Here is a 27,857-nt window from a genome sequence, read left to right as displayed (position 1 = left end):
AAAAAATGGAAACCATTTAGCATTTCCACTTTACAACTATGCGCTACTTTGTTTCACCTAAAATCCAGATAATATAAACTGAAGTTTTCGGTAGTAACACGACAAAATATAGTTGCTTCTCACTGTGTCCACCAGCTCTGTTCCGTCTGCATGGTCTTGTCTAGTTTCAGACCACTCCATTATCAGTTCTTTCAGATTTTTATCCCCACACTCCTTTAGTGCATAAAGATATTCTCAGCTCTCTACTGAGTCACTGACAATAATCTTAATGTGAAACATAGTACATCAAGGGGGGACTTGGAGGCAGGGGAAAGAGACAGGCTTCTGTACATTAACATCGAGAGTTTGGGCCCTCTGATTTCTAACAGCCGTCCCTCCCGCAGTGTTAAAAATAACCCTCATCCGACCAAGTAGACAGACTGGGAGTATTATCTCACTGACATTTGTTTAACATCAACCAGACAACATATACACACACAAACCCACAGATAAAGGAGAAATGAAGCGAGTACGACTGGTGCAGAAAGAAAGTCTTGCAGATGTTACACAGCTGAAACAATATCTTTATTACATCCATTGTAACATCCTTTAGGTTCTGCAGAATTCTGCAACAATTCTGATTCTTGCTTTGCGACAATAACCTGTTGCTTTTATAATTTACTTTGTGCACAGTTTATCATCAAAGGCCATGATTTTAGTTTTTTGCACATAGAAAAAAATAAGATAAGCAAATGAGATAAAACAAAGACCTAATCAGCTGAAGACTTTCTATAGATGAAGATATAAACATAACGAAATGCTCACTGAAAATATTTGTATATTCTGAGATGAAATTAATCGTTTCTCTGATTAACTGTAGCTTTTTTTTTTTTTTAGCAAAGAATACTTTTTTAATAGAAGTCATCGGATTGCCTAGGTTTATTTCCATTCATCCTTCATATTTAACTTGCAGATGTGATTTTAAATCCTAAAGGTTTAAGAATATGGAACGGTTCCATGTTAACTATCACAAGTAATACTAACGCAAGTAATTAAAATGCTGTTTAAATCATAGAAAAATATTTTCACAGGTGAGCAGTCCTTAGATATGTTGATCCCATTTTATTTGTTTTAAAATGTTCTTTTTACAATGTAAAGCTGTAAAATATAAATACATAAATGACTGTAATATGAACTCATCTAATAAATTCCAGTCTTTATTTTAATTATATTATTTTTAGTAAGCTACACTAAAAGTGGAATTTATAAATGTAGAAATTAATATTTTGCACATCAAGAAAATAACTTTTTTCCTCTGTCACAACTGTTCTGAGGTGCTTATTAATAGGATCAGTTAGCTTTATGTGTTATGAGACGTTTAAGATCATGTATCCAAATTAAAATAAGTAGGCCAAGGAAGACAACATAAAAGCTTGCATTGTTACTCTCTGATGCCCTCTGTTGGTCAAAAACAAAACAACAAGCACTTATTTATCTGCAAAATACAAACCTTTATTAAAGATCTACAATGTTACATATCATTATGTGATTTGCTATCTTGACCATAGTGGTTGTGGTGGTACATTTTAGGTCTAAAGAAATATATATATAAAAAAAAAAAAATAAACATGATAAAAAGTGTATAAAATGTGCTTTAAAATAGAAATTTATGTCTCTTGAAGTATTTTTACACTTATCAATATTGTAAATAACCAGTGGATCCTTACAAGCTTCAATACTTTTAGATTATGTACAACTAAATACTTCAGTCTGTCTGTGCTGCCTGTAATAAATGCATCTTTAACTTAACTGAACATGTTTATGAAATCAAGCCATTGTGCTGTCTATGATCAAGTCATTGTGGAAAACCCACTTTAAAACATTGTGAATAATCAGGAAAGGATTTCCCATCCCATAATGATTAGTAAAAAAATTTCCCCTTTTTATTGCAAAAACAAAAACAAAACGTTGGCTGTAGTTAAGGGCAGATGGTTACATAACTTTTCTTGTTGTTTCTTTTTGTTTTGTTTTCAGCAATATTTCTTTGTGTTCTCACTTAGATGTCGCACTTGAGTTTCTCTATGCAGAAGTCAGCTTCGACGTCTAGTTTAGAGAGGGTTTTCTTCACCCTCAAGGCTGTGAGGCGGGCTGTTGGGTTTTGGTACCAACACTCCTTCATGATCTTGACAATGGTTGAGAGGATCTGTACACACAAAGATTAAATCAAAATAATAGCAAACAGTGGTTTGTTCTTATTTGTGGATACTATACAGTACTGTTTTCATTTCCCTTCAAAAGAGCCAGGCTTCGCTGTAACAATGTAAAATACAGTGCTCTGCTAAAGTATTCATAAACTCCGACTACAAACATCAATGTATTTTACTGAGGTTTTATGCAATAGATCAACACAAAGTAGCAAATAATTGTGACTTGGAAAAAAACTGATACATGGCTTTTAACATTTCTGACCCATAAAAACCTGACAAGTACGATGTGTGTTTGAATTCCCCGGGAAATCATTATAGATCTGAAACATAAAAAGCAGTCTTGCGTGTTTGACATATTAAAAAGATTTTATAGGGTCTATTGGTTCTTGTTTTGTTTGTTTTTATCTACAATTGGTCTATTTTCAGCAACAAGAACAGGACATGACTCACTCTTTCTTTTAAAAGGACCTGTTGTACTTGTTTGTAGCTAATTTGTAGTTATGTTTACTATGAAATTAAAATGAAAGTAAAACATGTGGTTGATAAAATATGAATTGTTTGTTTTGAACCTAATATTTTCATTTTTGGGAAGATTAATGCGTCTCACCCTCTGTCCAGTCTGTGAAATTCACTTTTTATTCAAGGAGGTAGAAAAAGACCATTTTTTTATAGAACAGATCCATTTAGTAACATTTTGTTTCTATAGTCCTGATGAAATTACAGTGTTTGTCCCTTTTTATTTAGCCCTATTTAGAAGAAAATTACCAGTCAAACACAAGTTGAATGGTTTAAAACAGCATTCTTGCTGCAGTAAATTGATTCTCAGAGATCTCTGAGTGGAAAGTTGTGTGTGCATGGGGAGGACTTACTGGGTGGGAATGGAGTCTGTTGTGCAGACTGGGCCTTTGTTGGTCCACACACACCACCTTCTTCATCTCCTCAAAGCTTGGATCTGAGGGCACTAAGTCAAAGAAGGGAGGTCGGTACTCTTCAACAATCCCTTAAAGATAGAAAGGAATAAAACTTAAAAACTGACAACCATGACAGGGAAAATTCATTTAGCAAAAGTCAATATTCCTCCTGCCAAAGGTAAGTATTGCATTTCATACCTACTTAAATTTATATGCATTTATTATTGATTTATCCTCACATAAATTTCCAGAACATACATTTTCCCTTCATACAAGGCCTGAAATAGCACACTAGAAGTTGAAGATAAGCTGCAGTGGGAGTTTTTGTAAAGTATGATTGACTAAACAAGACAGCAGGAGAGATAGCCATTCCCTGGTGACTATATAAAGATCTTCCCCCCACACGTGTATTCATCTGCACATTGTTTTTCATATGTGAGTGTGTGTGTAGGAATGTGTAATCAGCTGCACATGGAAGTGTGTTTTCAACTACAACTTGTGTGCAATAGCATCTGGACCATGTAATAGTGAGTGCCGACAGCAGATAAGACTGTTTATAATTACTACAGTGCTAATCACAAGAGAGGATAGTAGAGACAGACACTGACGAGAAAAAAAAGCACTGGGCTGATGTTGTGTATATTCTTCTAGAACAAGAACATGGACAGAGAAGACACATATTAGATTTTCAATATGTGGAAAAATGTTTTATAGGGTAAAAAGAAATAATTACTAACATCTTTGCATTTGGCTCCAAATGTAAAATAACAACTCTGCTCACAAAAGTAGTCATACCCCTGGATTGTTTCCACATGTAGTCATGTCAATCACAAACCTCTATGTATTTTTATAGGCTTTTATGTGATAGATCACCACAAAGTAAGGCGGTAGGAAAATGAAGCAATGTTTTCGACATTCACTATTTTGGGGTGTGTCTCCACCCGCATTTTTTCCACTTCCTCTTTGCAAAATAGCTCAAGCCCAGTCAGTTAAATTAAACTGAAAATTGTGAATCCTTTTCCTTCTTCTTTACATTTATATGCTACTTTGTGTCACCAGACTTAGGAGGGAGTGAGTGGGTCTCTGGGCTTAGATACAGGGGTTGGACAATGAAACTGAAACACCTGGTTTTAGACCACAATAATTTATTATTATGGTGTAGGGCCTCCTTTTGCGGCCAATACAGCGTCAATTCGTCTTGGGAATGACATATACAAGTCCTGCACAGTGGTCAGAGGGATTTTAAGCCATTCTTCTTGCAGGATAGTGGCCAGGTCACTACGTGATACTGGTGGAGGAAAACGTTTCCTGACTCGTTCCTCCAAAACACCCCAAAGTGGCTCAATAATATTTAGATCTGGTGACTGTGCAGGCCATGGGAGATGTTCAACTTCACTTTCATGTTCATCAAACCAATCTTTCACCAGTCTTGCTGTGTGTATTGGTGCATTGTCATCCTGATACACGGCACCGCCTTCAGGATACAATGTTTGAACCATTGGATGCACATGGTCCTCAAGAATGGTTCGGTAGTCCTTGGCAGTGACGCGCCCATCTAGCACAAGTATTGGGCCAAGGGAATGCCATGATATGGCAGCCCAAACCATCACTGATCCACCCCCATGCTTCACTCTGGGCAGGCAACAGTCTGGGTGGTACGCTTCTTTGGGGCTTCTCCACACCGTAACTCTCCCGGATGTGGGGAAAACAGTAAAGGTGGAACAATACATGTTTCACATTGTCCACAGCCCAAGATTTGTGCTCCTTGCACCATTGAAACCGACGTTTGGCATTGGCATGAGTGACCAAAGGTTTGGCTATAGCAGCCCGGCCGTGTATATTGACCATGTGGATCTCCTGATGGACAGTTCTGGTGGAAACAGGAGAGTTGAGATGCACATTTAATTCTGCCGTGGTTTTATGTTTTTTGGATACAATCCGGGTTAGCACCCGAACATCCCTTTCAGACAGCTTCCTCTTGCGTCCACAGTTAATCCTGTTGGATGTGGTTCGTCCTTCTTGGTGGTATGCTGACATTACCCTGGATACCGTGGCTCTTGATACATCACAAAGACTTGCTGTCTTGGTCACAGATGCGCCAGCAAGACGTGCACCAACAATTTGTCCTCTTTTGAACTCTGGTATGTCACCCATAATGTTGTGTGCATTTCAGTATTTTGAGCAAAACTGTGCTCTTACCCTGCTAATTGAACCTTCACACTCTGCTCTTACTGGTGCAATGTGCAATCAATGAAGACTGACTACCAGGCTGGTCCAATTTAGCCATGAAACCTCCCACACTAAAATGACAGGTGTTTCAGTTTCATTGTCCAACCCCTGTAGTTTCGGTGTCCTACCTAAACAAGTTTCTTGTACAAATGCAAAGTACAACAGACTGTAAGATAAACATCAGCTTCAAGGTTGTTAGGCCTTGTTCACATAAAAAGTGTTGGGTTAGAGGTTTAGGCTATGAGTATACGGTTTTCAAATAGTTCCATATTGGTTATTTACATGAACATTTCAAACATACTTATACACCATTTCTAAAGTCCAGCCCAGTCTATCATATAAAAACCAAATAAAGTACATATAATTTGTGGTTGTAATGTGACAAAATATGAAAAAGTTCAACAGGGCTCTGCAGCTTACTACCAGCTTACCATTGACAATAGTCCTGCGGGTTATTTCCCAGAAGACCAGGCCAAGGGCCCAGATGTCTGTTTGCTTGTAAGACTCAAAGACATCGACACGAATCGTCTCATCCAGCACTTCAGGGGCCATGTAGCGCTTTGTCCCTACACGAGGGTTGTTGCCCACATCTAGGTAGTCATGAGACTGAGAGTGGATCACAGCCAGACCTGAAGAAAGGGTGTGCATAAAACACAGATGCAACTGTTTGATGTAACAGCTTGGATGAATGCACAAAACAGCATAATTTTAACTCAGTTTCTTTCCTTCAGTGCACACATTACCTAGATCCGCGATACAGCATTGTCCGTTCCTCTTCACCAGGATGTTTCGGCTCTTGAGGTCTCGGTGGGCGATTGCCGGCTTCTCCTGGGAGCTGACGATCTCGGTGTGGAGGTGGACCAGGCCACAAGCCACAGAGAGGCACATCCTCAAACAGCTCTCTGGCTCCAGGCTCCTGTACTGCAGGAAATCATAAAGCGAACCCAGCTCATGGAAGTGAGTGACGAGCCACAACTGGGTGCTGGAGTTTTTGGATGTCATGTCAGAGGCAATGAAGCCTAAAAGACAGAACATGAGATGTAGAGAAAATGAATCTGGAAGATACTTGAACTTTTCCACTTGAGGCAGAAGCTCCTCTCTGACCCCAAGAGGGAAAGCCACCTTGTTCAGGTCGAGAACCATGGCCGTGGACTTGATATAATTAATGATTAAATAAGTGTGAAAAATATAATAAATCAATATGGAACATTGCATTACATGTAGTAACATCACAATATAACTTTTTCCATAAACTTTTGTTGTTCTATGAAAAATGGAGAGAGCTCTTTTGGGTCATTCAGTCAAACAAGACACACGCCTTTGAAATGACAAAATGTTTTTTTCTTAAGTATATTATGAGACCCAGGAGATGTTTCGCACAACTTTAGCTGCCATACCCAGGATGTTCTCATGGCGCAGCTGCACTGTATTGTAGATCTCTGTCTCTCTGAACCAGGATTGCTCGTCCCTGGAGGAGAAAATCTTGACAGCCACACTTTCCCCCATCCATGTCCCCCTCCAAACCTCGCCATATCTACCTTTACCTGGACAAAGAAGGAAAGGTACTCAGTTGTAACCAAAAACAAACAAAAAAAAAAAACGGCAAAGGAGAGAGTGCAAAAAACCCCTGAAATAAAACTGACCAACACACTCAACAAGGGAGATTTGTCTCGCCATAGTCCTTTGGACCAGATATGGAAGGCCTGTTCCACTTCCTGATGTGCAAAACTCATCAAAAATGTCCTGGAAACAAATGACGCTGATTTGTTTAAGCGTTAAAATTGTAATTTTACTCTGTCTCAGTAATCTGCCTAGTAGGTGTTCCTTACACCGTATGTGGGGTCAGCTCCAGCGGGGACTTTGACCATGACGCCGTGGTCTTCAGGGTCTTTCACTTTGCAGGGTGCGCGTCTAAATCGCAGAAATAGCAACAAGCCACACACACTTACAGACGTGAGTAGGAGCAGCAGAGACACAGCAATCCACAGCTCAGGACCTGGGGTCTCTGGAGGTGGCCCTGTTGTCGGTTCACCATCTGAATAGACATAAATGATTCAGTCACGCACATCCACACACACATTTAGAAAAGCCTATACCAACCCTGTATGTCGGTGTTAACATTTTATTTAATTGTATTCTTTCTTAAAAAAGGGGAAAAATCATTACATTATCATTCATTATACACAGGGTGATATATTTCAAGCTTTTATGTTATTTTTTAGGATTGTAGCTTACAGCAAAGAAAGCCTAAAAACTAGTTTCTCTGAAAATCAGGACATTACAAAAGATCAATATAAAGGAATTTTTAATACACAAATGTTGGCCCATATGCACAGTATATCTGTTAAGGACTCCTTTTCAGTAGATCAGCCTGTACTATCATGAGGAAGACTGCTGACTTAATGGTTGACCAGTAGACAGTCACCGACAGTCCACAAAGAGGGTAAGCCAAACAGGATACTGTATCCAAGAATATATTGGCAAGGTTTAGTGGAAGGAAAAAGTCTGGCAGAACATGATGCATAAGCTACACGGTTAATAAAAGCCAGCCCTCCAAAGTCCTCTTTTCAAATAAAAGCGAATGATGCATTTGGTAAGTCGAAATCCGAGAGTCTAGAGTAGTTGTGGTGAGCTACAGAACCAGGTTACTTAAGATCCATCAAGAAGTTTCAGAAGCCACTGATGAGTTGGGGAGCCATGTCATCTGCTGGTGTTGGTCCACTGTGTTTTATCAAGTCCAAAGTCAGCAGAGGTGTCTACCAAGAAATTTCAGAGCAATTCAAGCTTCCCTCCATTGACAAGCTTTATGGTAAGGCTGAATGAAGGCGAGGCTTTGTGGAGATGCCACGCTGCATTGATACAGTAATCCATGCTAAAGGAGCCCTGAACAGCACATACTGATCAGCACATTGACAAACCTTTAAGTGGGCTGACATTTCTGTATTAAAATAAGTTTTTAATTGGTCCTATGTCATATTAAAATTTTCTGAGAAACAGAATTTTGTATTTTTATTAGCTGTAAGCCATAATCGTAGTTAACAATAACCAAATTGACAGAAATGAACACTTGAAATGTATCACTATATAATAATAAAATACAGTCCAACCAGAAAGTATTCACAGGCTTCACATTTTCCACATTTTGTAATCCATTTTTCCCATCACAACTCTAGACACGACACCCCATAATGACAACATGGAAAAAGTTTTGTTTCGAGATTTTAGTATACAGGGGTTGGACAATGAAACTGAAACACCTGTCATTTTAGTGTGGGAGGTTTCATGGCTAAATTGGACCAGCCTGGTAGCCAGTCTTCATTGATTGCACATTGCACCAGTAAGAGCAGAGTGTGAAGGTTCAATTAGCAGGGTAAGAGCACAGTTTTGCTCAAAATATTGAAATGCACACAACATTATGGGTGACATACCAGAGTTCAAAAGTGGACAAATTGTTGGTGCACGTCTTGCTGGCGCATCTGTGACCAAGACAGCAAGTCTTTGTGATGTATCAAGAGCCACGGTATCAGAATCAGATTCAGAATCAGCTTTATTGCCAAGTTCGTACATACAAACAAGGAATTTGACTCCGGTACACTTTGCTCTTTTGTTCTGTTTGTGCATTACAGAATATACAAATTTACAATTTACAATGTACAATATACACATATCTAACAGAAAAGGTGCATTTGCAACATCTGTATGCTGTTGTTTTGTACTCTATTGAATGTTCATCAGAGAAACAGCCTGGGGGAAGAAACTGTCTCTGTGGCGGCTGGTTTTAGTAAACAGTGCTCTGTAGCGGCGGCCTGAAGGTAAAGTTCTGAACAGTTTATGTGCAGGGTGTGTGGGGTCTGCAGAGATTTTAGCAGCTCTTTTCTTGACCCTAGACCTGTATAAGTCCTGGATGGAGGGAAGGTCAGCTCTGATTATTCTCTCTGCAGTCCTGATTATTCGTTGCAGTCTGGACCTGTCTTGTTTTGTGGATGAGCCAAACCACACTGAGATGGATGAAGACAGGACAGACTGAATGATGGCAGTGTAGAAGATGACCAGCAGCTCCTGTGGAAGGTTGAACTTCTTGAGTTGCCTCAGGAAGTACAGTCTCTGCTGGGCCTTCTTTCGAACAGTGTCTATGTGCGAAGACCATCTCAGGTCCTCAGAGATGGTGGTTCCTAAGAACCTGAAGTGGTCCACGGCCGATACAGTGTTGTTGAGGATTGGGGGGGGGGGGTTCTCTGAAAGTCCACCACCATTTCCACAGTCTTGAGTGGGTTCAGTTCAAGGTAGTTCTGACCGCACCAGTGGACCAGCTGATCCACCTGCTGTCTGTATGCAGACTCATCACCGTCCTGGATCAGTCCAATGACAGTGGTGTCGTCTGCAAACTTAAGGAGTTTCAAGGACGGGTCCGATGAGGTGCAGTCATTTGTGTACAGAGAGAAGAGGAGTGGGGATAGAATACACCCCTGGGGGGCACCAGTACTTATTGATCTGGATTGGGAGAAGATGCTCCCCAGTCTCACCTGCTGCTGTCGGTCTGTCAGGAAGCTGTTGATCCACTGACAGGGGGAGGCTGGGACGTTGAGCTGGGTGAGCTTCTGGTGGAGGATGTCTGGTATGATGGTGTTGAAGGCCAAGCTGAAATCTACAACCAGGATCCTGGCGTACGTCCCTGGGTGGTCGAGGTGTTGCAGGATGAAGTGTAGACCTAAGTTAACAGCATCATCTGCCGACCTGTTTGCTCGGTAAGCAAACTGCAGGGGGTCCAGCAGGGGGCCTGTGATGTCTTTCAGGTGCTTCAACACCAGCCGCTCAAAGGATTTCATGATCACAGACGTCAGGGCTACAGGCCTGTAGTCATTTAATCCTACGATGGTGGGTTTCTTGGGAACCGGGATGATGGTGGATCGTTTGAGGCAGGAGGGGACCTCACATTTCTCCAGTGACTTGTTGAAGATCCTTGTGAAACATGTATTGTTCTCTGATGAGTCCACCTTTACTGTTTTCCCCACATCAGGGAGAGTTACGGTGTGGAGAAGCCCCAAAGAAGCGTACCACCCAGACTGTTGCATGCTCAGAGTGAAGCATGGGGGTGGATCAGTGATGGTTTGGGCTGCCATATCATGGCATTCCCTTGGCCCAATACTTGTGCTAGATGGGTGCGTCACTGCCAAGGACTACCGAACCATTCTTGAGGACCATGTGCATCCAATGGTTCAAACATTGTATCCTGAAGGCGGTGCCGTGTATCAGGATGACAATGCACCAATACACACAGCAAGACTGGTGAAAGATTGGTTTGATGAACATGAAAGTGAAGTTGAACATCTCCCATGGCCTGCACAGTCACCAGATCTAAATATTATTGAGCCACTTTGGGGTGTTTTGGAGGAGCGAGTCAGGAAACGTTTTCCTCCACCAGTATCACGTAGTGACCTGGACACTATCCTGCAAGAAGAATGGCTTAAAATCCCTCTGACCACTGTGCAGGATTTGTATATGTCATTCCCAAGACGAATTGATGCTGTATTGGCCGCAAAAGGAGGCCCTACACCATACTAATAAATTATTGTGGTCTAAAACCAGGTGTTTCAGTTTCATTGTCCAACCCCTGTATATACAAAATATTAAAAACTAAGACATTATGTACTTAAATCACAGCCTTTTGCTCAATTCTTTGTGGATAAGCCTTCTTTAGTCATTGTCCTGCTGAAAGATTAACCGCCGCCCCAGTCTTGAGGTCAAGACTGAGGCTCCAAGTTTTGGAGCAAGTTTTCCTCAGGAATGTCTCTGTACATTGCTGCATTAATCTTTCCCTCTGTCCTGACTAGTCTGCTAGTCCCTGCCTCTTAAAAACATCCACACAGCATGATGCTGCCCCAGCCATGCTTTGCTGTAGGGATGTTATTGGCCATGGGATGAGAGGTGCCTAGTTTCCAATCTGTGCCTTATCAGACCACTGAATGTTTCTTCAGTTATTTCTCATGGTCTGAGTATCCTTCATGTGCTTTTTTGCAAAACTCCACGTGGGCGGCCATGTGCCTTTTACTAAGGAGGGCAACTACAGGCCTGATTGGTTGATTTGTGCAGAGGTGGTTGTCCTTCTGGAAGACTCTCCTTTCCACAGAGCAACGTGTGTTTCTTGATCACCTCCTTGACCATAGTCTTTCTCCCCAAATCGGTCTGTTGGTTCTAAACTTCTTCCATTTATGGCTGATGGAGGTCACTGTACCTAATGGGACCTTCAAAGCAGCAGAACCTTCATCTCTACCCTTCCAAAGACTGGTGCCTTGAGACAGTCCTACCTTGTGGTCTTCAAACAATTGCTTTGACGTCATGCTTGGTATGTGATCTGACATATACTATTAGCTGTGGGACCTCATATAGAAAGATATGTGCCTTTCCAAATCCTGTTCAATCAACAGTTTACCACAGGTGGACTCCAGTTAAGCTGTAGAAACATCTCACGGATGATCAGTGGAAACAGGATGTATCTGCGCTATCTTTTGAACCATATGGCAAAGAGTTTTAAAGGAAATCATGACTTTAATCAATTTTGGAATAAGGCTGTAACATAACACAATGGGAATAAAGTGAAGCTCTGTGAATCACATACAGGTCCTTCTCAAAATATTAGCATATTGTGATAAAGTTAATTATTTTCCATAATGTCATGATGAAAATTTAACATTCATATATTTTAGATTCATTGCACACTAACTGAAATATTTCAGGTCTTTTATTGTCTTAATACGGATGATTTTGGCATACAGCTCATGAAAACCCAAAATTCCTATCTCACAAAATTAGCATATTTCATCCGACCAATAAAAGAAAAGTGTTTTTAATACAAAAAACGTCAACCTTCAAATAATCATGTACAGTTATGCACTCAATACTTGGTCGGGAATCCTTTTGCAGAAATGACTGCTTCAATGCGGCGTGGCATGGAGGCAATCAGCCTATGGCACTGCTGGGGTCTTATGGAGGCCCAGGATGCTTCGATAGCGGCCTTTAGCTCATCCAGAGTGTTGGGTCTTGAGTCTCTCAATGTTCTCTTCACAATATCCCACAGATTCTCTATGGGGTTCAGGTCAGGAGAGTTGGCAGGCCAATTGAGCACAGTGATACCATGGTCAGTAAACCATTTACCAGTGGTTTTGGCACTGTGAGCAGGTGCCAGGTCGTGCTGAAAAATGAAATCTTCATTTCCATATCTTCATCTCCATAAAGCTTTTCAGCAGATGGAAGCATGAAGTGCTCCAAAATCTCCTGATAGCTAGCTGCATTGACCCTGCCCTTGATAAAACACAGTGGACCAACACCAGCAGCTGACACGGCACCCCAGACCATCACTGACTGTGGGTACTTGACACTGGACCTCTGGCATTTTGGCATTTCCTTCTCCCCAGTCTTCCTCCAGACTCTGGCACCTTGATTTCCGAATGACATGCAGAATTTGCTTTCATCCGAAAAAAGTACTTTGGACCACTGAGCAACAGTCCAGTGCTGCTTCTCTGTAGCCCAGGTCTGGGGAATGCGGCACCTGTAGCCCATTTCCTGCACACGCCTGTGCACGGTGGCTCTGGATGTTTCTACTCCACACTCAGTCCACTGCTTCCGCAGGTCCCCCAAGGTCTGGAATCGGCCCTTCTCCACAATCTTCCTCAGGGTCCGGTCACCTCTTCTCATTGTGCAGCGTTTTCTGCCACACTTTTTCCTTCCCACAGACTTCCAACTGAGGTGCCTTGATACAGCACTCTGGGAACAGCCTATTCGTTCAGAAATTTCTTTCTGTCTTACCCTCTTTGCTTGAGGGTGTCAATAGTGGCCTTCTGGACAGCAGTCAGGTCGGCAGTCTTACCCATGATTGGGGTTTTGAGTGATGAACCAGGCTGGGAGTTTTAAAGGCCTCAGGAATCTTTTGCAGGTGTTTAGAGTTAACTCGTTGATTCAGATGATTAGGTTCATAGCTCGTTTAGAGACCCTTTTAATTATATGCTAATTTTGTGAGATAGGAATTTTGGGTTTTCATGAGCTGTATGCCAAAATCATCTGTATTAAGACAATAAAAGACCTGAAATATTTCAGTTAGTGTGCAATGAATCTAAAATATATGAATGTTAAATTTTCATCATGACATTATGGAAAATAATGAACTTTTTCACAATATGCTAATATTTTGAGAAGGACCTGTACATCTGTGCAATCAGAGTGGTGAAAGAGCCTTGAAGAACCAATTTGCTGTAAGTGACCACCAGGGGGAACCAGTTACAGTCTAAGATGAAGCTGAAGGACTGTCACTAAAACAAGCAAGATGATCAATGTAATCTTCAGCAAACTAATCACTCAAATCTTTCAGGCTCAGTATTTTGTTGCTATGATATATAAATATTGTAAAAGAATGACTGTGGGTACTGACTAATATTTGGAGGTGGCGTGAGGAATTCGTTGCACTTGTTCTCTTTGCAGCAGTGGACAAAAAAGCCAGGGAAGGAACCCGAGCACTGCTCTCTGAAGTTTTTTGTGAAGAAGCACCCCCATTCCTCCTTGCTCCGTGCCCAGGTGTAGAAACAGAAGTCTCCTCTGCATGTTCCGTTGTTGCATGTGCCTTTGGTGTTCTCACAGGTGCACAGCAGCATCTCTTCTTTACCGTCATCATGGTTCTCTGAGGCACAAGAACAAAATAATGGTTAATCGAAAAAATGAAGTCCCCTTAGACAACAGTGATGTAAGAAATTGACTGTCCTGAAAAGAAATAAAATTACTATTCTTCTGTGAAAAAAAAGAAATCAGAAATTACTTCCTTTGGGGAAAACACCGGTTATAACACTAAGAAAATATGTTAACACTATTTCCTGTGCTGCCGCATGATGCTACATCAAAAGCCAGCTTGTGTGGTTCAGTGGGGGAGGAAATTCTGGTCTGAAACTACAAACATTTCTGAATGAGACAACAGAGTAAGAAATGTAAGCCTGAGGTTATTATTAGGCCTATACATGTTTCCTTTATTGCCTGGGGATGATCTGAACTCATGTGATATACCATTGTGTTAAAAAAGCTCTAAACGTTTAAATAATCCACAGGTACATTTTAGTCATTAAGACAATCATCACAAAATTAAATTTCAGTGATGCAATTATAAAGTGAAACTCATATATGACAGGTTCATGACCACAGAGGGATGTATTACAACTGTTTATTTCGGTTAATTTTCATGATTATGGCTTACATCTAATGAGAAACGGTCCGTGTACTTTTGCATTCAATCATTATTCTATTTTTGGAAGTAAAACCAAATTCTGGAAAAGGTGTCAGTTTGGTTTTCTGATTCGTATGAATCATCAGAATATCTAACTTGAAGAAGAATGAAAGAATGTAACCGTTTTAAGACAAGCATTAACTTTAACTCCAAATAAATTAAATAGACATCTACAAATACAGGTTATCCCTGCACATACTTTGCTAATAAATAAGTTGCATGATTATTATATCTGGCATTGTCAAAATGGGCCCATCGACCACACAGGTCACACATAAAGTGATAAAGTGATACAGAATAACCATTATTCAAAAATATAGAAATGTAGTATAATTAGAGGCACAAAATAGGCCGCAAAAAAACCAAGTTTGTCATGATTCACCTGGTTGACGCTAAACAATGGGTCTAATGTGGTTTATAGTATAACAACGATATTACAGAAGTCAAACTAAAGTCATGTACAAATATCCTACGAGCTCACTGTAAACTTAAAACAAGAAGTAATACTCAAGGAAAATAGGACGTAAAATAAATCAAATAAGATTTACCGTAACCTAAATGAAACTTGCACAGGTAGGACGTCTTGATGAGAGGGCTTTCAGGTAAGCGACCTGCGGCGTATTATCGGTGTGCGCATTTCTACAAGGTAGTTGGCAATGGCTGCACTGAATCACTGCACTGATTACAGAATTTGTGCGAAATTATGTTCCCCTGAAATAATTGTGACTCCAGGAGGCGCTGTTGCTTCACATGGGCTGTGTGCTTGCCTCAGCAGATTCTCCTCACTAGTCTGCTGTCCACTAACCTAACCTCACAGGACTCGTACCTAATCCTAAAGAAGTCTGTGGTGAAACACATGTAGTAACATGGTGTAATGTCGGTGTTGCCAGGGGAACAAATTATTTCAGGGAAACAGAATTTGGCACAAGTTCTGTAACCAATGTAGGGTTCGAGTGCTGCCATTGCCAGTATTTGGCTCCGCCGAAATGTCTTACATGGTGAACTAACAAAATATAAAACATTTCTTTCTTTTAAAATTAGAAAACCACATCTTTTTTTATTTGTTGGAATCGTTGTTTATCTAATTTAATTTAAAAAAAGAAAGAAAAACAAATGCCTTCAGACCTGACCCATCCTCAACCGGTGGAGAGAAGAAATCACCGTCAATGTAATTTCGTTCTTTTCTTTTATACTAAATCGGATAGGTGCATTTAGAGGTCTGGGCAGGATGAGGCATAGTTAAGGTGATGTAGATTCACCAGTAGTTAATCCAAGCTATCAACTATTAGCATGCAATACTCATTGAAGTGTTTTATGCTGAGCTGTTTTGATTTGCTGTGGAAGTGCTGCTGAATTGTGCGTGTTCATGTTTTGTCCGGCTGATCCCAAAACAGCCAGGACTTAGACGTTGAACCTTTTTAAAGGTTTATCACTCAAAGCAACTGCGGTCTGGGCCTCGCCTGACCATTCCTTTGTTCCAGTTTTATTACTGGAGTTTTTCCACTGAGTTCTCGCCTCAGAGTTTTATGACTCTTTGTTCGAGATTTGGGGCAATCAGCTGCTAGTGGCTAAGAGCGCAGCCAACCATCTAGCAGCTGATCGCAGCTATCGAGACATCAGAACACCAGGAGGGCTTCTCTTTCCAAGTTAACCCAAATTGCACATTTTGTCCATAAAACTGCTGGTTTGATATTCATAGACACTAAATGCACATATATTTTATTTTATTATTATTGTTAGGTAGTTGTTTTTATCCCTTTGTGTAGAATAGTACTTGTTAGTTAGGCGAAGGTTTTTTTGGACCAGAATGGTGGTATATCAGGGCTATATGGCTTCAAAGAAATCTTCATATAGATAATTAAGATAAGCGTTTGTGTTTATTTCGTGCAAGAGTGATTTATCCATCAAAACAAGGTCGAAGTTCCCCCACCTTCGGTGTAGCGGTTAAATAACCAGTGATATTTTGTGGTTTTGGTTAATAATTTATCAAATATTAATGATGAATAGCTAATTGTAATTATTAAGAGCTTTGAGCCCTTAATCACAACACCAGAGGACATCTCTGATTTCTATTTGTAAGTAATGATTTTGGTTAAGAAATTATTTTGCTGAATTATGATTTGTAATTATAATTTTTGATAAATATTAATTAATCAATAATCATAATCCTTACGTTATTTTGAAATGGAAAAACGATGCAAAAACCAATGAACGAACCATACACAGATTTTTTAAAACAAAATAAAGCCAGTCAGTCATTTTCTACCGCTTAGTCCATAGTGGGTCGCGGGGGAGTTGGTGCCTATCTCCAGCAGTCTATGGGCGAGAGGCGGGGTACACCCTGGACAGGTCGCCAGTCCATCGCAGGGCAACACACAAACAACCACACACACACTCATTCATACACCTAAGGGAAATTAAGAGAGACCAATTAACCTAACAGGCATGTCTTTGGACTGTGGAAGGAAGCCGGAGTACCCGGTGAGAACCCACGCATGCACGGGGAGAACATGCAAACTCCATGCAGAAAGACCCCAGGCCAGGAATCAAACCTAGGACCTTCTTGCTGCAAGGCAACAGTGCTACCAACTGCGCCACCGTGCAGCCCATAAAATAAAGCAATTTCTGTTTTTTTCTTTAATTCATACGAATAAGAAAACCAAACAGACACCCCTTTCAGAATATGACTCACTACCAGAAATAAAATAATGAATGAACGCAAAAGTACATGGACCAAAAACCAAGATTCTCAATAAAATTTTAATATCACACAAGACCATAAAAAAGGGTTTTAACACATACATGTGGGCCTACTGAAAAGTATTTCCATGTGCTGCACAGTATCTGCATTAAATACTTAATAATTAAATACTTAAATCTGAGAAACTAGGTTTTCTTTAGCTGTACGCTATACTGATCAAAGCAAACAAAAAAAAAATGTATATATGTCCCTCTGTGTTTAATTAGTATGTTATTTAAGTTTCATGTTTTTTAATTTAATTACTGAAATAAATTAACTCCTCGATGATATTCTAATATATTGTGCATAAAATGGCATAAATACCCCCTTATTAAAACTGCCACCAGTAGCAGGAATGTGACATTGTTTAAACTGCCAGAGGCAATTTTTGACTGAAAGGCAGACATCCTTGCATTTAAGTAATTTCCCTCTTGAAGTCGTTTTAGAAAATCTTCTTCTGCTTCTCATTTACTTTTACTCTGCTCATCATGTCAGGCAGCTAGTAAACACTGATCTTGTCTGAGCTTGTTGGTTGGACACAGACCGTTGTGTTTCAGTGGAATATGTAGAACTATTGGTGAATAAAAGAAGTGAACGCTTCATGGGAAAGAAAAAGAAACACGTTACCTTTAACTCACCTGCATGAATGCTGGAAGTCAAGAGAAAGACTCCTGCTAACAGAACCGTAAGAAGAGCAGAGCTTCCCATCACTGTGAGATGGAAATAAACAGAAGAGAAACAATGTTAGCAAGTTTTTTTTATTTTACTTAGGAACAGAGAAGTGCTCCAGAAAAACAAGACATCTCAGCTGCTGCTTGGTTTGAGTTTACAGATGGAAACTTAATAGTTGTGTCCATGAGGAGCTGAGCTGTAGCTGAAGTCGGGTCCCTACAGGAAGCTATGAGGTCAAAAACAACAACCAGAGGATCCAGCCTGTCTGACTGTGTTTTAATTGCACTGGGTGGGAAAAAGGGGCTTAAGGGGAAATGGGCTAAAAAGGCACTTGAGTGTGTTTGTGTGTGTGTTCTCGGACTGTTTGTGGCGCTGTGCTCTGCGGGCTCCAGGCCTGACGACTCCACAGCTAGCCTGCTCACAGAGTAAATATTGATGGCTGTGCTTCCTGCCATTGAGCGGCCCCACCCGGCTAGCCGGCGAGACTCAGGTCTGCTCATTGTTTAGGGCAACGGTGCTGGGAGTCACGCAAACAAGAGGGCTGAAATATGCAGACTTTTAACTTAAGAGAGCCTTTAATCAAACATTTACTGTAAGTGAAACAACACATTCTAACAGCATCAGTGCAGATGTATCCACTTTAAATTATATGTATTTTGTTTTTAGCTATTTTTAATTACATGAACTAAATGAGGTTAGCTCCATAGCAATTATTTTTTACTATTCTCTATGAAAATGCTATTAAATACGACCACAATACAGTGCCTTGCAACAGTGATCACATCGCTTAATTCTTCATTCTAAGAACTTGCCATGATCCACAGCTGTTTGTGTTTTGGTTTTCTTTTGTGTTCTTTTCTTATTATTTCTGGATTTATTACTGTTACAAAGGCCTTGCCATATTCAGTTGTTTATCATCGCTATTAGGGCTTTTCCATGTAGGTTAATTCGTTTGTGTTTAGTTTCTTTTTTCAAAATTATTATTTCTTGTGTTCTTTTATCTATGCATTTTGCTTTTTTCTCTCATGTCATTTTCAGGCCTTCTGTCTTGTGGTTTCAAGATCCTTTTCAGCCTGGTAGATGGTAGAAGTCGATCCTGTTACCAGTGGGTTGCTGGTTTGAACCCCCGCTTCATCCTTCTCAGTCATTGTGTCCTTGGGCAAGACACTTCACTCGCCTTGCCTGCTGATTGTGGTCAATGTGCCCCAGGGCAGCTCTGGCTACAATGTAGCTCACCACTGTCAGTGTGTGAATGTGTGTATGAGTGGGTAGATGACTGTTTGTAGTGCAAAGCCCTTCAGGGTGCTCGGACTAGATAAAGTGCTATACAAGTACAGGCCATTTACATTTCCTCTGATTTCTTATCTACCGCTTATCTAACCCTCTTATTTGTCATTTTCCACCCCTACGTCAATATATAAGCTCCTGGTTTTTCGATGTTCCTGTCAGGATCTGGGTTGTGTTTGTGTTTTGTGCTCGCTACATGTGCTCAGTGTTTTCTGATGGTGCTGGAGTTCTTAGGTATGCTGGGTGACAGGTGCAACTTATTCTACTGATTACTTTGAGGAGTACTTAAGCAGGAGGCTGCCAGAGTGTTTTGCCCACAGTGGTAACAAGCTCTAGCCAAACACTAAATCTATGCTTTGTTCTTCGACCTCGTTGTAACTTCATTTATGCTCCTTCGCAGGCTAAGTAAACCTGAATCCTGGGTTTATGTCACTGAATACTGACTATGTGTCTGGAAGTCTTTCTGGATGATCAAGGCTATCTACATTCTGAGGATTTCATTTCCTATCTACTGTCTTCGTTTGGATTCGCATCTAGCTGGCAGTTTTCTGCTACCTTCGCCTCCTGGACCAAGCCGCAAGCGTACCCTGTCCACCCTCTAATGTAAGCATCTGCACACCGAACTCATTCCTGTTTTGCTCCGAGCTCACACTGAACAGCACCTAAAGAACCTTCTACAAACCTGGATCCTGAATGCCTCTTCCCCTGGTGACCTGACATCACCTATTTAGTAAGCTGTTCTCTTGTTGGCATTAATTCCTTGTTCTTAGTTTGACATTATTCAATTCCCTATTTTTCACCAGTGCTCTTCCCTTCTTTCCAAACAGTTGGAGAGTCATCCATTACGTTCCTGATTATCTTTGTCACAATAAACATCCTTTACATATTCTGTTCTCTGGAGTGTTCTCTGTATGTGGGTCAGATCTATTGCAAACAAAATGACAGTTCCTTGCTGGATTCTTCTGTTACTCTGCCCATGCTCCATGTTCTGGTTTTCCTGTGATTTCCCCCTTTAACTTTTTGTTATTTGTAATTAAAACAAATTTGATAAAACCTCAATATTTTTAATGGGAATTTATGTGATGGACCAACACAAAATAGAGCATATTAGTGAAGTGGAAGGGAAAGGATAAATGATTAAATGAATCTGAAAAGTGTAATGTCCATAAATCCATTGCAACCTAGTTGCCTTTGGAAGTTGCCCAGTAAATGGAGCCCAGCTGTGTTTAATTTAATTTTACTCAAATGTTCTTTGAAGGTTTATTGGTTTTATAGAGAACATTAGTAAACAAACAGCATCGTGAAGATCAAGATGCACAGCAGAGAGTTTTAGAGAAATTTAAAGCAGGTGTGGCCAATAAAACAATGTCCCAAGCTTTGAGAATCTCATGGAGTACTGTTAGGTCCATCACAAAATTGGAAAGAGCATACAAAATAAGGGAAGAGGCCATATGGTAACTCCTGAGGAGCTGCAGTGATTCCACAGCTCAGGTGTGGATGGCAAACCAACAACTATCTGTTGTGCTCTTTGCACACCTGGCCTTTGTTTAAGAAAGTCAAGAGGACCATGCAGTTTGCCACAAGCTGTGTGGAGACCAAAACGCATGTAGAACATGCTCTAGGTCAGATGTGACCAAAATTAACCTTTTTGGCCTACATTTTAAATGCTATGTGTGGAAGTAAACTAACACTGGACCGCACCCTGAAAACACCATCCACACAGAAAATCTATCTAGTGCACTGAAGTCCAAACTTTTTCATCAAGTCAAAAGTCCTTGGGGGGCCAAAACTCTTTTTCTAAAAACTAAAGTCACAAAAAATGTGAATTTTTCTTTTTGCTGCAAAACCCTAAATTAAGCATGATATACTTTAATTAAACAAATAAAGCAGTCAGCATTTTCTTTAGGAAAGGCATTTGTAAATCAACTTAAAAAGGCTTTTACACCTTCGCCTTATTTAAATCCAGTTTGCAAATTCTTTTGGGGTCAATTGATGATAGAAAAATATTTGGTTGGATTTGGGTCATTCTTTTTTTTTTTTTTTAAATGATTGCTGCATTTTTTCCAAGTTTAATAAATTAATTGACATCAGATTTGAGTGCACCAAAGTCTGCTTTTGAGCAAAAAAGTCACTAGATAGATGCGGTGCTATTTACTAGGAATTTAAAGAGTGCAACTCAATCATCCTGATCAAGTCCATAAATCAAATCAGCCTTTCTGACTTCAGTGAATGAAACTCTCTGTATCAAAGGGAGCTCACTGTTGTGCCTCAAATTAAATGCTATCTTCTGTTGGCACCAGGAAGTTATCAAACCACAAGTGTAATGTAAATTTATTGCATGTTTATACACTAAATCTGCCAAAAAGAGGATTTCAAAAACATAAAGGAAAAAGGTTTTGGATTGAAGAAATAAGTATAAATGGTCCATGAGCTCTCTGGCACCTTTATTTCAGACAGCATTTATTTAGAAATAATGGGTTTAAACATGACCTTTTCTAATCTCAAACATGAGTCTAAAAATCCTGACATATACGAAAGCATTTTAACACCTGCCAAGATATACAAACCCGCCTTTGAGGTGGTTTTGTTAACAAGGTGGGGCACCATGGCCTTTCTGTTTCTAGTTTGCATGTTTTCCTGGTGCATCCATGGGTTTTATTTCCAAAAACATTCATGTTACATTCATTGCCAAACTTAAAGTGCCCTTTGACGCGTGTGCATGGTTGTTCGTGTCTGTGTACCCTGCTGCCTGCCCATTGACTGCCTGGATATACATGCCAGCATTCTGCCAAGCTTTACCAGGATTACATGGGTGCAGAAAGAGGAATGGTGGATCTACACATATGTATCAAAGAGAACCAAACTCTTTTTTAATTGTGTTTTTCACAAAAAGAAAAATTAAGAATTTCAACATCCAAGTTCAAGTCCTGTCCTTCTAATTGATGTTTTAAAGGAACTTTTCTGTCATTTTGTGGGCTTTAGTTGCCGTCTTCTCGACCATTTTGTCACTTTATTGTGCACAGGCAAGGACTTGGCCAGGGATATAGGTATAAAACATTTTATTGTTGTTTATGCATTACAAATAACCTAAGTTTCCAATTTTGCTTTCAACGCACAAAGTACCAGTGTTATCGGTGATGCAGGTGTGTATAGGCCTGCATAACATGAAAAAGAACAAAAATAAGCAGGACATTTTCACTTTCATGCACTGAAAATTCAGTCCAGCTCCAACCGAGATCAGTAAATAAGATACCATACAATAATATAGCAAACGGTTCATAAGCTTATGCAATGCACAGCATGTGCAGCAATCTAGGTTGACCCATTTGACCATGTCTGTTGGGTCTGTTTAGAAGACCTGGAAAGTTCCAGTAAAATAGTTTTAATGATTGAATATGAATTAATGGCATAAACGTAGATCACAGCTAACTAATCCATCCAGTTCTATCTTAAATGTATCTACCCAAACTAACATGATCTGATGTTCTGGACTACACCAGGCCGACATTTGAAGACATATTTATGCTGCATTTAAACTAACTTTAATTGTTAAGATGCAGAAACATATCAGACAGGTTGTGCTGCAGCTCTTCATACATGTCTCCTTAAATGCATTTGCACAGTTCTCAAACCATAGCATTAATTTATTTTTTAGAAAATGTTGTTTTTGTCAAGTTGTTTCATAATTTAATAAGAGAATTATCAGAAATCATAATCTTAAATGTTAGATTACAAGGGTGATAATTCCTTTAGAAATAAAAATCTCAAACTATTTTTTATTAATCCTCTTCATCCCCAAAATCCAGGGAAACCATCTGCCTTCAGAAGTCAACTAATTACTAAGTAAAGTTAACCTGTGTCTAATTTAATCTCGGTATAAATGTAGACATGCTAATGAACAAACCAGGCTGGTTGGGTCACTTGTGCGACCCATCATAAAGTTGTGAAGAACGTTTAAAGCAGGGTTTGGTTTTAAAATGAGCACAGTTAATTCCATCACCCATAAATGGAAAGAATCTATCAAAGCTAAAAACCTGCTAAGACATGGCCGTCCACCTGAGCAGACAAGCGTGACACTAACAGCACTAATCAGAGCAGTAGCCAAAAGGCCCATTGGTAACTCTGAAGAAGCTGCAGAGATTCACAACTCATGTGGGAGACTCTGTTGACAGGACAACTATGGGTTGAGCAGTCTAAAAATCAGTGTTTTGCAGAAGAATGGCAAGCAGAAAGCCACTGTTGATAGGAAGCCAAAAGAGATCCCATTTTCAGTTTGCCACAACCCAGGTTTATAGTTTGCAGGAGAGCCAGCTAAAATGTGAAACAAGGTGCTCTGGTCAGGTGACACAAAAATTGAACTTTTTGGGGTACATGCAAAACACTGTATGTGACAGAACATTGATACTGCACATCACACTGCTAGTCAATCCTAGAAAAACGAAAACATGTTAGATTCTGTAAAATACTTGAGACCAGGGAGGTTTGCCTTCCAGCAGGATAGCAACACTAAACATACAGAGCAACATTGGAATGGATCAGTGGGTCACATTCATGTGTTAGAATGTCCCAGTCAAAGTCCAGACCTATATCCAGCTGAGAATATGTGGGAAAGAATTGAAAATTGATCTTTGAAGACACTCAATTCACCAATTCTATACTCTAGACTTGTAAAGCTGTTAGAGAAATACCCTAAAACACTTGCAGCTGTAATTACAGCTAAATGTGGTTCTTCAAAGTATTGACTCAGAGAGGCTGAATACAAATGCATGCCACACTTTCCAGATTTCTATTGGTAAAAAAAGTTTAAGAAACATTTATCTTTTTGCTTCTACAAAAAAGCAACTTAATAAAATCCCCTGTCAGTATGTTAAAAATGACTGGAGTTTGTTCCTGTTGTAATGTCACAAAATGCAAAAAAGAAACTGACAATGGTCTGTAACATTTAAACTGCACACTGTTGACAGTGAAACCTGCAAATGTCAGCACAAGGCTTTAGATATCCTCCTTTAGTTTAGATGCATCTGCTTGAAGACATCTAAGTGCAATCTACAGGAAGTGTCACGTTGCATTAGTCATGTCATTAGATAGTGGGAGATATGACAAAATGGAAACCAGACAAAAAACTGAAAATTATTTTATGTCCTCAAATTTAAAAAACTTTTTTCAATTAAATTGCACATGTTTTAACAATTCATGCAGTTTATTCTGTCCTCCAGATGAATTTATTCTGCTAAGCAAAGTGTGAAATCATGTGTCTGATTTCTTCTAAATATGTGCAATCTGATAGTAATATATATATTAACACCTATCCTGAGATGCTGCTTTTGTCTGGGGTTGAAGTGCAGCAGTTGAACTCGATGTGCAGACCATGCTAAAACAATGAGACACCATGTCCTATTACCCAAAATAGAGTATTTCCTGAATCATGCAGCTTTTTTCAAATACAACCTAAACTAAAAAGGTAAATCTGATGGTTGGCATAAACACAATCCCAAACCCCCCATGCAAACTGGACAAATTCTGATTTAAGGAGCCCAGTTGAAGAGCTTTTATATCACTGAAATGGTTCTGAGATCTCAGAGAAGATAAATCACTTCCCCCATCGCAGCCATACAGACTTTATACTTAGCAGCCTTCCTCTCTGAGCTTGCTCCTGTTTGTCTCCATTCCATCCAAAGCTACACCCACGTGACCCAGGGGAAAACATCCATTGTCATCTTTTCCTCTCATCTGCATGGCTCTGACTCGGGGAGGCAGAACTCTCATTCCATCTGTATGACTGTATGCTTACAGTGGTGGGATGTGTCGGGCACAGCACGACATACTCATCGTCACCCACCCCTCTGTTGGGCTTCATCTCACACAAACTTTCTCTTTCTCCAGATTAAATGATTTACTTGATAATAAATGTTGGCATGTTGCAGTAAAAGTGTCTATCATGAGCCTTAAAGCCCCAAAGCAAACAACGCAACTTAAATTAAAGCTGAAATCAAAGTTTGTCTATGAAAAGTAAATGGCAATTTCTTTGGACTCCACTGCACACACAAACTTTGCTTTGTAGACACTATATACAGAATAAAAACAGTAAAGGGAAACGCACAAAAAGAACACAAATATGAGGCTTGGGTATGATTGTGAAAAACATGCACCTGATGAGCAAACACCAGCAGTCACATGGAAAGATGACCTGCAGTCTGGAAGGTCAAATAGCTCCTGGCATGTTTGTGTTGGTGTAAAATCAGTGGGAGAGAAAGATAAGTTAAAAGGCGGAGAAACACAACCAGAAGGTCCTTGATTGAAGGTGCAGATTTTCTCATTCAGCAAATACTCAAAATATACATCACCAGTCAAAAGGTTGGACACACCTTAACCATTCAATGGTGTTACCTTGTTTGTATTACTTTCAGCATTGTCCATGTAAAGTGAAGATATCCAAACTATGCAGCCAAAGTATATCAAATTATGTAGCAAACACAAAATGGTGAAATAACTTAAAGCATCTTTTATATTTTAGATTCTTCAAAATAGCTCCCTTTTGCTTTCATTACCGCTCTCGGCATTACCTCGATGAGCTTCATGAGGTAGTCACCTGAAACGGTTTTCCAACAGTCTTGAAGAGTTTCCAGAGGTAGGAATAAAAATAAAGACAAACCATTGAATGGAAAGGAAATGTTTGACTGGTAGTGTATGCCCAGTTTGGATTTTACCCATAACCACAGCAAGTGGTTAAGGTAAAAAAAAAATGTAGCAACAATACACAGACCTACACAAATGTGCACATAATTAAGAAATGGAAAATGATACAGTTTTGCAAAGTTTTAATTTTTTACAAACACAAACCTGCATTTGTATTCATCCCCCTTTAACTCTGATATGCCTAAATAAAATCCATGTCAGCCATTTTCCTTCCAAAGTCCCCTAATTAGTAAGTAGGTTCCACCTGTGTGTGATTTAATTTCAGTATAAATTCAATCTTTTTCTGTAAAGGTCCATTCTTGTTTAGAGAACATTTGGGAGGTTTGTTAGAAAACATTAAAGAACAAATCCTGAACACCAGGGAACACAGCAGACAGGTTGGCGACAAAGTTGTGTAGAGGCTTGAAGTAGGGTTGGGTTTTAAAACAATATTAAAAGCTTTAAGCGTTTCAGAGAGCACTGTTCAATCTGTCTTCTCAAAATGAAAAGTGTTTCATCACTTTTGAAATGTGGACAAATCATGCTACCCAGACATGACCGTCCACCTATGCTGACAAAGGAGAGCAAATCAGAGAAGTGGTTAAGAGTCCAACAGGAACTCCGAAGGAGCTGCAGAGACAACCATTACCCCTTCACTATACAAATTTGACTGTTATGGAAGGAATCCATTATCAAGAGAAAGTGATACAAAGTCTGGTTTGCAGTTTGCCACAAGAAGAAGCTATGGTCAGATGTTAACAGCATTAGACTTTTTTTTACCTACATTCAAAACATTATATTTAAAGGAAAAATGACACTGCACTGAGCAAACCACTGCCATGTTGAAACACGTGAGTGGCAGCGTCATGCTGTGGTGATGTTTTTTGTGCAGTAAGAAAAGAAAAGCAGGTCAGAATTGATGGGAGGACAAATAGAGCTAAATATAACATAATCCTGAAATAAAACCCTTTTACAGGAGTTCAGACTAAGGTAGAAGTTCACCAAGCAGCAGGACAATAACTCATAAATTCCTGTGTAAACTTGTTTACACCTGTTCACATGTGGAAACATGCGAGCCGCTTTTAAAAGTGATTACTGTTAATTGCTTCTGTTTTGTTACACATAAGTACTAATTATGCTATTAAGCAACAATTGAAAGTTATAAAAAAAAAAAAAAGTGCAATTATTACCTGTTTTCTGCTCCGCTGTTAACTTGACAGATGTGAACACCACACGTCGCCCATATCACAAGCAAAACGGAATTAGACACTTTAATGCAGCGTTGGAGGTAAGTTTGGCGACATTATGAGACTGAAATAAGAGTTGGAAGGCCCAGCTGCAGATGTTTCATCCGGAGAGATCTCACATCCTCCCCGCTGCCCTCGATGACGAACCAGCCGCAGTTTCTGTGAGAAAGAAAAGTTTCCCCGCAGCGTTTCTGGTTTAAAACCGCTCACTTCACCGCACACGGAAAAATGAAAGTACTGGTAAAAAACAGAACAACAACAAAAAAACAGTTAGGAAAAAGAAAGATAAAGGACCTCAGAGCTTGATGTCTGAGTCCACAGCGCGCTCGATGAAGCCTATCTCATCTGGGTCTAAATCTGCGCTGATAAAACACACAACAGGAACATCGTCGTGGGGCTTTGGACCAGACTCCTTCCGCTTTGACTGACTTCACAAGAGACGACAGACTGGACTCGATTCCCATTAAGTAAGAACTCTTCAGCTGCCGGCCGTGTTCCCGATTAAAAAGCGAGATTAGAGATTTTTAAATAGTTGTAGGCATGGAGTTTTTGTCCCACCCCTTATTGTTCCGTCCAGACTCTGCGCGCCTGGAATGTGTTCTCTTAGCGGTTTTCCTGTTGCTTGCTAAACCTCTCATTTTCCTTTTC

At 39.9% G+C, this 27,857-nt stretch overlaps 1 protein-coding gene and 1 long non-coding RNA gene across 2 annotated transcripts; one reads left to right on the top strand and one right to left on the bottom strand.

Moving 5' to 3' along the window:
* Nucleotides 1–1,469: 1,469 nt before the first annotated feature.
* Nucleotides 1,470–27,857, bottom strand: acvrl1 (activin A receptor like type 1). The gene is made up of 11 exons (XM_047380130.1): nucleotides 27,504–27,857; nucleotides 27,153–27,368; nucleotides 17,967–18,038; nucleotides 13,749–13,994; nucleotides 7,156–7,361; nucleotides 6,970–7,069; nucleotides 6,724–6,870; nucleotides 6,070–6,345; nucleotides 5,758–5,955; nucleotides 3,056–3,186; nucleotides 1,470–2,182 (listed from the first exon to the last, which is right to left on the bottom strand). The coding sequence occupies exons 3-11, from the start codon at nucleotides 18,034–18,036 to the stop codon at nucleotides 2,036–2,038; spliced, it is 1,521 nt and encodes a 506-aa protein (XP_047236086.1). The 5' UTR covers nucleotides 18,037–18,038; nucleotides 27,153–27,368; nucleotides 27,504–27,857; the 3' UTR covers nucleotides 1,470–2,035.
* On the top strand, nucleotides 18,066–20,173 carry LOC124877048. Its single transcript, XR_007040441.1, has 2 exons — nucleotides 18,066–20,017; nucleotides 20,115–20,173. It is a non-coding gene; the product is annotated as an uncharacterized LOC124877048 (long non-coding RNA).

The sequence above is a fragment of the Girardinichthys multiradiatus genome, chromosome 1 (assembly GCF_021462225.1).
Source record: "Girardinichthys multiradiatus isolate DD_20200921_A chromosome 1, DD_fGirMul_XY1, whole genome shotgun sequence".
Classification (NCBI taxonomy): Eukaryota; Metazoa; Chordata; class Actinopteri; order Cyprinodontiformes; family Goodeidae; genus Girardinichthys; species Girardinichthys multiradiatus.
This window is presented reverse-complemented; position numbering and strand designations above follow the sequence as displayed.